Source organism: Coregonus clupeaformis, chromosome 15, assembly GCF_020615455.1.
Source record: "Coregonus clupeaformis isolate EN_2021a chromosome 15, ASM2061545v1, whole genome shotgun sequence".
NCBI lineage: Eukaryota > Metazoa > Chordata > Actinopteri > Salmoniformes > Salmonidae > Coregonus > Coregonus clupeaformis.
The window spans coordinates 30,355,450-30,367,647 of NC_059206.1; the positions used below are offsets into that span (position 1 = coordinate 30,355,450).

Consider the following 12,198-nt stretch of genomic DNA (forward strand, 5'->3'; position numbering starts at 1 on the left):
TGGCCACTCCAATACCTTTACTTTGTTGTCCTTAAGCCATTTTGCCACAATTTTGGAAGTGTGCTTGGGGTCATTGTCCATTTGGAAGACCCATTTGCGACCAAGCTTAACTTCCTGACTGATGTCTTGAGATGTTGCTTCAATATATCCACATAATTTTCCTTCCTCATGATGCCATCTATTTTGTGAAGTGCACCAGTCCCTCCTGCAGCAAAGCACCCCCACAGCATGATGCTGCCACCCCCGTGCTTCACGGTTGTGATGGTGTTCTTCGGCTTGCAAGCAGCCGCCTTTTTCCTCCAAACATAACGATGGTCAATATGGCCAAACAGTTCTATTTTTGTTTCATCAGGCCAGAGCACATTTCTCCAAAAAGTACAATCTTTGTCTCCATGTGCAGTTGCAAACCGTAGTCCGGCTTTTTTATGGCGGTTTTGGAGCAGTGGCTTCTTCCTTACTGATCGGCCTTTCAGGTTATGTCGATATAGGACTCGTTTTACTGTGGATATAGATACTTTTGTACCTGTTTCCTCCAGCATCTTCACAAGGTCCTTTGCTGTTGTTCTGGGATTGATTTGCACTTTTCGCACCAAAGTACGTTCATCTCTAGGAGACAGAACGTGTCTCCTTCCTGAGCGGTATGACGGCTGCATGGTCCCATGGTGTTTATACTTGCGTACTATTGTTTGTACAGATGAACGTGGTACCTTTAGGCGTTTGGAAATTGCTCCCAAGGTTGAACCAGACTTGTGGAGGTCTACAATTTTCTTTCTGAGGTCTTGGCTGATTTATTTTGATTTTCCCATGATGTCAAGCAAAGAGGCACTGAGTTTGAAGGTAGGCCTTGAAATACATCCACAGGTACACCTCCAATTGACTCAAATGATGTCAATTAGCCTATCAGAAGCTTCTAACGCCATGACATCATTTTCTGGAATTTTCCAAGCTGTTTAAAGGCACAGTCAACTTAGTGTATGTAAACTTCTGACCCACTGGAATTGTGATAAAGTTAATTATAAGTGAAATAATTTGTCTGTAAACAATTGTTGGAAAAATTACTTGTGTCATGCACAAAGTAGATGTCCTAACCGACTTGCCAAAACTATAGTTTGTTAACAAGAAATTTGTGGAGTGGTTGAAAAACTAGTTTTAATGACTCCAACCTAAGTGTCTGTAAACTTCCGACTTCAACTGTATATATATATCTGGCTGTCTGTCTGATCTCTGCTACCATCTAGTGTCTCAAGTGTCACAAAACACCAATGTATCAACCAATGCTTGTTTTTTAATGACAGTCCATTTACAACATTCCTCAAGCCTGGTCTAACTGCAATTATAAACTGGGCGGTTCGAGCCCTGAATACTGATTGGCTGACAGTATATCACGGGTATGACAAAACATTTCTTTTTTACTGTTCTTATTACGTTGGTAACCAGTATATACAGTGAGGGAAAAAAGTATTTGATCCCCTGCTGATTTTGTGCGTTTGCCCACTGACAAAGACATGATCAGTCTATAATTTTAATGGTAAGTTTATTTGAACAGTGAGAGACAAATTAACAACAAAAAAATCCAGAAAAACACATGTCAAAAATGTTGCCACCAGGTTTGCACACATCTCAGGAGGGATTTTGTTCCACTCCTCTTTGCAGATCTTCTCCAAGTAATTAAGGTTTCGAGGCTGACGTTTGGCAACTCTAACCTTCAGCTCCCTCCACAGATTTTCTATGGGATTATGGTCTGGAGACTGGCTAGGCCACTCCAGGACCTTAATGTGCTTCTTCTTGAGCCACTCCTTTGTTGCCTTGGCCGTGTGTTTTGGGTCATTGTCATTCTGGAATACCCATCCACGACCCATTTTCAATGCCCTGGCTGAGGGAAGGAGGTTCTCACCCAAGATTTGACTGTACATGGCCCTGTCCATCGTCCCTTTGATGCGGTGAAGTTGTCTTGTCCTCATAGCAGAAAAACACCCCCAAAGCATAATGTTTCCACCTCCATGATTGACGGTGGGGATGGTGTTCTTGGGGTCATAGGCAGCATTCCTCCTCCTCCAAACACGGCGAGTTGACCACAACACTTTCACCCAGTTCTCCTCTGAATCATTCAGATGTTCATTGGCAAACTTCAGACGGCCCTGTATATGTGCTTTCTTGAGCAGGGGGACCTTGCGGGCGCTGCAGGATTTCAGTCCTTCACGGCGTAGTGTGTTACCAATTGTTTTCTTGGTGACTATGGTCCCATCTGCCTTGAGATCATTGACAAGATCCTCCCATGTAGTTCTGGGCTGATTCCTCACCGTTCTCATGATCATTGCAACTCCACGAGGTGAGATCTTGCTTGGAGCCCCAGGCCGAGGGAGATTGACAGTTATTTTGTGTTTCTTCCATTTGCGAATAATCGCACCAACTGTTGTCACCTTCTCACCAAGCTGCTTGGTGATGGTCTTGTAGCCCATTCCAGCCTTGTGTAGGTCTACAATCTTGTCCCTGACATCCTTGGAGAGCTCTTTGGTCTTCACCATGGTGGAGAGTTTGGAATCTGATTGATTGATTGCTTCTGTGGACAGGTGTCTTTTATACAGGTAACAAACTGAGATTAGGAGCACTCCCTTTAAGAGTGTGCTCCTAATCTCAGCTCGTTACCTGTATAAAAGACACCTGGGAGCCAGAAATCTTTCTGATTGAGAGGGGGTCAAATACTTATTTCCCTCATTAAAATGCAAATCAATGTATAACATTTTTGACATGCGTTTTTCTGGATTTTTGTTGTTGTTATTCTGTCTCTCACTGTTCAAATAAACCTACCATTAAAATAAATTATAGACTGATCATTTCTTTGTCAGTGGGCAAACGTACAAAATCAGCAGGGGATCAAATACTTTTTTCCCTCACTGTAATAACAATAAGTCACCTTTGGGGTTTGTGGTATGTGGCCAATATACCACGGCTAAGGGCTGTATCCAGGTGTGTTGCGTCGTGCCTAAGAACAGCCCTTAGCCATGGTATATTGGCCATATACCACACCCCCTCGGGCCTTATTGCTAAGTAGACCATGCTTTGCACGGTTTGACATTGCTATATTGTACATTGATTATGAAAAACCTAGAGTTTACAGCATAGACAAGAGGGTAAACTAAGGAAAACAACCACTAGTTCCTTTTTCAAGTCCCTAACACCTTGGCGTTTTCAGATCTCTACAGTGCATTCAGAAGGTATTCAGACTTATTATAAAATGGATAATTTTTTTATTCCCTCATCAATTTACACACAATACCCAATAATGACAAAGCAAAAACAGGTTTTTAGAAATGTTTGCAAATGTATTAAAAATAAAAACTGAAATATTACATTTACATACGTTTTCAGACCCTTTACTCAGTACTTTGTTGAAGCACCTTTGGCAGCGATTACAGCCTCAAGTCTTCTTGGGTATGACGCTACAAGCTTGGCACACCTGTATTTGGGGAGTTTCTCCCATTCTTATCTGCAGATCCTCTCAAGCTCTGTCAGGTTAGATGGGGAGCATCGCTGCACGGCTATTTTCAGGTCTCTCCAGAGATGTTTGATCAGGTTCAAGTCCGGACTATGGCTGGGCCACTCAAGGACATTCAGAGACTTGCCCGAAGCCACTCCTGCGTTATCTTGGCTGTGTGCTTAGGGTCGTTGTCCTGTTGGAAGGTGAACCTTTGCCCCAGTCTGAGGTCCTGAGCGCTCTGGAGCAGGTTTTCATCAAGGATCTCTCTGTACTTTGCTCCGTTCATCTTTCCCTTGATCCTGACTAGTCTCCCAGTCCCTGCCGCTGAAACACATGCTGCACCATAGGGATGGTGCCAGGTTTCCTCCAGACGTGACGCTTGGCTTTCAGGCCAAAGTGTTCAATCTTGGTTTCATCAGACCAGAGAATCTTGTTTCTCATGGTCTGAGAGTCCTTTAGATGCCTTGTGGCAAACTCCAAGCAGGCTGTCATGTGTCTTTTACTGAAGAGTGGCTTCCGTCTTGCCACTCTACCATAAAGGCCTGATTGGTGGAGTGCTGCAGAGATGGTTGTCCTTCTGAAGGTTCTCCCATCTCCACAGAGGAACTCTGGAGTTCTGTCAGAGTGACCATCGGGTTCTTGGTCACCTCCCTGACCAAGGCTCTTCTTCCCCGATTACTCAGTTTGGCCGGGCGGCCAGCTATAGGAAGTGTCTTGGTGGTTCCAAACTTATTCTATTGAAGAATGATGTAGGCCACTGTGTTCTTGGGGACCTTCAATGCTGCAGAAATGTTTTGGTACCCTTCCCCAGATCTGTACCTCTACACAACCCTGTCTCGGAGCTCTACGGACAAATAATTCAACCTAATGGCTTGGTTTTGCTCTGACATGCACTGTAAACTGTGGGACTGATTGATTGATTGAATTTATTTGACAATTTGTAAAATACAAACATAAGGGCGCTCCAGCCGGTGATGCCTCCACATACAATTTATGAAAATCATCAAGGATAACACAATAAAGCTTAACAGTTTATTTCCATTGTGGTCCTTTTGAAGAGGGAAGGGGGAATGGGGAATGCAACAAGGTTAGGTGGTAATTGTAATGGCAACAGACAATGACAGACAAAATATGTTGTTTGTTTCATAACATGAGGTAATTAGTTCAATTTCCTTTCCTAATAAACAACTATGGACAGGTACATCTCCCTTGTCTCACATACCCTTAATATATAAAACAATCAATCCCTAATATATACAAGACAATCACCATATAATAAACAACAGGCACCAAAAGGCAGACCATATGCTATCCAGGGTGTTTCCTTCTCAGCCACGTACTATAATCTTACGACTCACTTTTGAGACATGCTACTATTTAGCAATTTTTTAATTGAGAACTTGAAACTACCTATGGCAGTTGTAAGTTTCAAATTCTTCGGAAGACTATTCCAACGAATGGCAGCTGAGTATAAAAAAGTGTATTTCCCCATACCACTTTTAAATCTAAAAGGAACAACGTCAGTTTCACTCCTTCTAGTGGAATAGTTATGGTTATCCCTTACTAAGTTAAAGTAGTTACATAGGTACCTGGGGACCATACTGTGGACAATCTTATGTACAAGACACAATTTAATCTGAGTGACTCTCTCCTCCACTTTGACCCATCTAAGGCTTTCAAAGTGGGAATAGTCAAGATGCGTAAATGCTGGAAGTTTAAGAATAATCCTGACTAAATTGTTCTGAGATGTCTGCAATTTACATTTTATTATCTTGGGGGCACTATTGTACCAGGAAGAGCATGCATAGTCAAAGTGGCACTGAACAAGAGCCCTTGCCAATGTCCCCATTGCATTCTTATCCAGATATTTGGAGGTTCTTGCCAGAAACCTAATTTTATGGTTCACCTTGGAGATAACGTTTTGTGCCATGCTCTCCCCTGTCAGATGTTTATCTAGCACACATCCAAGATACATAACAGAGTATTTTGCTGCGACTACTATGTCACCTACTACCACATTAAAATCAGGGGATTTCCTCAGTTTCACCTTGGATCCGAACAAGATGGATTCTGTTTTTCCAAGGTGAAGTGACAGCTTATTGTCATACAGTGAGGGAAAAAAGTATTTGATCCCCTGCTGATTTTGTACGTTTGCCCACTGACAAAGAAATGATCAGTCTATAATTTTAATGGTAGGTTTATTTGAACAGTGAGAGACAGAATAACAACAAAAATATCCAGAAAAACGCATGTCAAAAATGTTATAAATTGATTTGCATTTTAATGAGGGAAATAAGTATTTGACCCCCTCTCAATCAGAAAGATTTCTGGCCACCAGGTTTGCACACATCTCAGGAGGGATTTTTTCCCACTCCTCTTTGCAGATCTTCTCCAAGTCATTAAGGTTTCGAGGCTGACATTTGGCACCTCAAACCTTCAGCTCCATCCACAGATTTTCTATTGGATTAAGGTCTGGAGACTGGCTAGGCCACTCCAGGACCTTAATGTGCTTCTTCTTGAGCCACTCCTTTGTTGCCTTGACCGTGTGTTTTGGGTCATTGTCATGCTGGAAAACCCATCCACAACCCATTTTCAATGCCCTGGCTGAGGGAAGGAGTTCTCACCCAAGATTTGACGGTACATGGCCCCGTCCATCGTCCCTTTGATGCGGTGAAGTTGTCCTGTCCCCTTAGCAGAAAAACACCCCCAAAGCATAATGTTTCCACCTCCATGTTTGATGGTGGGGATGGTGTTCTTGGGGTCATAGGCAGCATTCCTCCTCCTCCAAACACGGCGAGTTGAGTTAATGCAAAGAGCTCGATTTTGGTCTCATCTGACCACAACACTTTCACCCAGTTCTCATCTGAATCATTCAGATGTTCATTGGCAAACTTCAGACGGCCCTGTATATGTGCTTTCTTGAGCAGGGGGACCTTGCGGGCGCTGCAGGATTTCAGTCCTTCACGGCTTAGTGTGTTACCAATTGTTTTCTTGGTGACTATGGACCCAGCTGCCTTGAGATCATTAACAAGATCCTCCCGTGTAGTTCTGGGCTGATTCCTCACCGTTCTCATGATCATTGCAACTCCACGAGGTGAGATCTTGCATGGAGCCCCAGGCCGAGGGAGATTGACAGGTCTTTTGTGTTTCTTCCATTTGCGAATAATCGCACCAACTGTTGTCACCTTCTCACCAAGCTGCAACGGCGATGGTCTTGTAGCCCATTCCAGCCTTGTGTAGGTCTACAATCTTGTCCCTGACATCCTTGGAGAGCTCTTTGGTCTTGGCCATGGTGGAGAGTTTGGAATCTGAATGATTGATTGCTTCTGTAGACAGGTGTCTTTTATACAGGTAACAAACTGAGATTAGGAGCACTCCCTTTAAGAGTGTGCTCCTAATCTCAGCTCATTACCTGTATAAAAGACACCTGGGAGCCAGAAATCTTTCTGATTGAGAGGGGGTCAAATACTTATTTCCCTCATTAAAATGCAAATCAATGTATAACATTTTTGACATGCGCTTTTCTGGATTTTTTTGTTGTTATTCTGTCTCTCACTGTTCAAATAAACATACCATTAAAATTATAGATGGATCATTTCTTTGTCAGTGGGCAAATGTACAAAATCAGCAGGGGATCAAATACTTTTTTGCCTCACTGTATAGCCATTTACTGACATTCAGAAGTTCAGCACTGTGGGCTTTCTCAACCACCTTTTTGTTTTTGTGGGAAATCAACAGTGCAGAATAATCTGCATAGGAAAAGGTCACATGTACAGGCAGATTTCAGATCATTTATATATAATGGAAAGAAAAGTGGACCCAGCACACTCCCTTGGGGTACCCCGCAGTTCAAGATTTTGGGTTTAGACAGGGTCCCATCCACATCTACCATCTGTTTTCTACCTTGCAGGTAAGAGCTAACCCATTTTACTGCTAAGTTGTTATAGACAGGTGTGTGCCTTTCCAAATCATGTCAAATCAATTGAATTTACCACAGGTGGACTCCAATCAAGTTGTAGAAACATCTCAAAGATGATAAATGGAAACAGGATGCACCTGAGCTCAATTTAGAGTCTCATAGCAAAGGGTCTGAATACTTAAATAAGGTATTTCTGTTTTTACATTTGAATAAATTTGCAAACATTTCAAAAAACCTGTTTTCGCTTCATCATTATAGGGTATTGTGTGTAGATTGATGAGGGGAAAAATAATTAAATCCATTTTAGAATAAGGCTGTAACGTAACAAAATGTGGAAAAGTTAAGGTGTCTGAATACTTTCCAAATGCACTGTAGGAACTGGATAGATATAAGTTCCATGAAGTCCATTACCAATCACCATATTGCTTACACTTATCCAGTCTCTTCAGATCTGAAAGTGGTGTCCTGGGAAAAGATTGGCTAGTTGTCTTTTTCAGACTGGACAAGGCAATGTCACATTGTGAAGGTTACAAGGATACCTACAGTATGTTGCTTATGGGTCCTGGGTGACTGGGTCTTATGAAGTTGAGTGCTGTATGCTAGTGGATGGAGAGTGTAGGGTTTCTTCTTGTCTGTTGTTGCCAGTGTAAGCTAATCTGCTGCCTGCTCCCTCCAAACAGGAACGTGAGCCTGGGTCGCCTGTGAGTGTGTGTGTTATCGTGTATATGTTTGCGTGCACACCAGTGCATATGTGTGTTTGATTGTATACATGGTAGGGCAGAGAGGCCAAGGGCCCATCCCATTGGCCCCATAGATGAGATTAATAAGCTCCCTCTCCCCATGAGAACCCCACTGTTCTCTGTGGCATATTTAATATGTAACACGCTCCATTGACAGGCCTATGAGTGTGAGTTCACAGGGACGGGCAGCCTGAAATATTAAACGGCCTGAGCAGCCGCTGCAGGCTTCCACATTGTTTGCCCTTCATTAGAGACGAGAGCAGCTTATGTGGAAGAGTAGAGTAGAACAACAGGGGAGATAAAGGGAGGAGGACCTACTCTCCATGGGATTGTACTAGAGACAACAGGAACTAGGCTATGTAATAAGGTCATCTCTCTACTATCTGACCCTATACTGTATAACAGTAGTGTAGCTTTAGTTTGTCAGTAAAGGAGTACGACGCTGGACTGGTCCTGGGACGGAGGTTGCTTTGAAAACAGAAGTCAGGCCAGGTCTCCAGGGAACTACCAAGGACATTTAGGAGGTTTGGTGGACAAACCAGAAGGTATGCCATGTTTTGTAAGTTTTTTTTTTCAGTTCTGTTAGGCAATGTTTTAGTTAAGGACAATCAATAGGTAGTAACGAACAGTGGTTCTCAAACCTCTCTTCAGGGACCCCCAGACGTTTCACAATTTTGTTGTAGCCCTGAACTAATTCACCTGATTCACCTAGTCAAGAGCTTGATGATTAGTTCACAATTTGAATCAGGTTTGGTAGCTGTGGAATAGTTAAAATACATTTAAGGGCTGAGGGTCCCTGAGGAGAGGTTTGAGAACTGCTGGTATAGAAGATCTGAGTGAGACTGACATTCGGTTTACATTTACATTTTTGTCATTTAGCAGACACTCTTATCCAGTAAATAGATATCGGTGTCTCTGCTTCCAACCAACCTGTTGTCTTATATCACCCCACAGCTGACTTACCGGACAGAGTGTTGGAACAGAAGTCCACAGCTGACTGACCGGACAGAGAGTGTTGGAACAGAAGTCCACAGCTGACTGACCGGACAGAGAGTGTTGGAACAGAAGTCCACAGCTGACTGACCGGACAGAGAGTGTTGGAACAGAAGTCCACAGCTGACTGACCAGACAGAGAGTGTTGGAACAGAAGTCCACAGCTGACTGACCGGACAGAGAGTGTTGGAACAGAAGTCCACAGCTGACTGACTGGACAGAGAGTGTTGGAACAGAAGTCCACAGCTGACTGACCGGACAGAGAGTGTTGGAACAGAAGTCCACAGCTGACTGACCGGACAGAGAGTGTTGGAACAGAAGTCCACAGCTGACTGACCGGACAGAGAGTGTTGGAACAGAAGTCCACAGCTGACTGACCGGACAGAGAGTGTTGGAACAGAAGTCCATAGCTGACTGACCGGACAGAGAGTGTTGGAACAGAAGTCCACAGCTGACTGACCGGACAGAGAGTGTTGGAACAGAAGTCCACAGCTGACTGACCGGACAGAGAGTGTTGGAACAGAAGTCCACAGCTGACTGACCAGACAGAGAGTGTTGGAACAGAAGTCCACAGCTGACTGACCGGACAGAGAGTGTTGGAACAGAAGTCCACAGCTGACTGACCGGACAGAGAGTGTTGGAACAGAAGTCCACAGCTGACTGACCGGACAGAGAGTGTTGGAACAGAAGTCCACAGCTGACTGACCGGACAGAGAGTGTTGGAACAGAAGTCCATAGCTGACATCAAACGTGGGTCTCAATCCTTTTTCTTTAGTCTAAATGCCTTATTCATTCCATTCCTCTATTTTCCTCACTCTTTGTATTAATCAACTGTTAGTTTTCTCCAATAATTTGGCTGCAGGTGTGTTTGATTATTTGACCTATTAAGCATTGGGCTGCACTGTATTGCACATAACAGGTGCTATAAATATTTTATTATCAGTTGTAGTCGTAATGTCACTTGGGCCCTAGCAATAAGCGCCATTCATAATCTGGTTTCCTGTACAGGATGGATGAGGAGGAGGAAGCCCCAGTACCTGATACCCCAGACTTTCATGCCCCAGAGGCACCAGCAGAGGCCCCTAACCTAGAGGCCCCAGAGGCCCCTGTAGATCCCCCAGTAGAGGGTGGTGTGGAGGCTGGAGGAGTTCAGCCATCCAGAGACAGCCGTAAACTGGACTGTATCATTTGCTTCTGTGCCTTCAACCTGACTGAGAGGCTGCCACGCAAGCTCTACTGCGGCCACACCTTCTGCCAGGCCTGCCTGAGACGCCTTGACACCATCCTCAATGAGCAGGTGGGTCTGACTGATTGTCACAACAGCAGTCCTACAGAGGCAGCATCTCTGGTCAATTAGGGACTATAAAAAGTAAAAGATCTTTGGACCACTTTCAGAATAGCTCAAACAGACTGGCCTATGTCCCAAAGGCAAGCTATTAGCTTGTTCCTTTGATTTCGTGAAAGTGATTTGATAAAGGGGAGACCTGATTTGTTAGGATCAGCCAATATGCATAATCTCAAATTAATTTGACCAATCCTGAAGAGCAACGGATTCCTTCCAGACACTTTCGAAGAGGAATGCTGTATTGAGATCTCATTATTAGCTACAGCAGTCATAACTATTAGCCTACCTAAAAATCTATAACGGGATTGACGAACCAACGTGTCCCAATCAACCCTGCTCTCTCTCCTACTCCCCAGCAGATGTGGATCCCCTGTCCACAATGCCGGCAGAATACCCCGCTACCTCGCGGGGGAGCTACAGCCCTGGACCTGGACCTAGCATCTTTCCTGGGGGTCAAGGCTGACATGCACAGCCAGAGGTCCAGCCCCCGGCAGGGAGGAAGAGAACTAAGCAACCAGCTGGAGCACAAGCCCTCCTTTGGGAAGCAGTCCATCATAGAGCAGCCTCAGGCCACCTGGAACCATGGAGGACTGGCTGAGCCTCGCTTCCACAGGAGCCCCTGCTGCAGGCGCTTCTTCTGCTGCTGGTGGTGCTGCTAGGCTGCCCAGTCATGTATGAATGACAGGAGTTATTAAAGCATCTGGCCAGCAGTTTTCCCATTACAGTACCTCCTGTAACTGATTATAGGGACACCTGGGCTTCCAAGGCTACACAATGGAAAATATAGGTTATAACTGGGGCCTGACTGCGTGATCTGACCAAGGAAAATGCCAGGCCTTAGTTATAACGTGTGCAATTAACATTACTGGGGAGAACATATTGGTCAGGAGATTGACAAAGTTGTGTGGGGGACAACATTGTGTCTGTGTGTCATTTTACGCAGGAAGATGTTTCTGATTTGATTTGAAGACTTGTGGGAGAAAGAACGTTTCAGCACTCAAAATGGGATGCTGGATAAAGAACTCAATGCGCTCACCTACAACCCAGACTCCTCTACTGCCTCCTTTCAACTATACAGTTGGACATTTGGGCTATTGGTATCTTGATTATTGAAAGTCTTATTTTATACACACTTCGTTGAGTTATAGTATAATTTATCAGTGTGAGAATGTACAGGTAACTGACTGCCAAAATAAAGGAATCACCAACATTACATTTCTTAATAGGGCTTTGGGCCACCACGAGCCAGAACAGCTTCAATGCACCTTGGCATAGATTTTACCAGTGTATGGAACTCTATTGGAGAGAAGTGACACCATTCTTCCACTAGAAATTCCAGCATTTGGTGTTTTGTTGATGGAAACGCTGTCTCAGGTGCCGCTCAAGAATCTCCCATTAGTGTTCAATTGGGTTAAGATCTGGTGATGGAGACAGCCATGGGATATGGTTTACGTCGTTTTCATGCTCATCAAACCAATCAGTGACCACTCGTGCCCTGTGGATGGGGCATTGTCATCCTATGGTAAGCCATGGTAGCTAAAATAATGGCCTGTCCAGCATTTTTATGCATGACCCTTAATTCATTTAGGAACCACACCTGTGTGGAAGCACCTGCTTTCAATATACTTTGTATCCCTCATTTACGTGTTTCCATTATTTTGCCAGTTACCTGGCTGTAACCATTTTGTCATGTGCAATTGTAAAAGAATGAAAGAAGAAAATA

General features: G+C 44.1%; 1 protein-coding gene across 1 annotated transcript; it reads left to right on the forward strand.

Annotated features, from left to right (window-relative positions):
* Positions 1 to 10,139: 10,139 nt before the first annotated feature.
* On the forward strand, positions 10,140 to 11,134 carry LOC121583503 (RING finger protein 224-like). Its single transcript, XM_041899646.1, has 2 exons — positions 10,140 to 10,427; positions 10,835 to 11,134. The coding sequence occupies exons 1-2, from the start codon at positions 10,140 to 10,142 to the stop codon at positions 11,132 to 11,134; spliced, it is 588 nt and encodes a 195-aa protein (XP_041755580.1).
* The last annotated feature ends 1,064 nt before the right edge of the window (positions 11,135 to 12,198 follow it).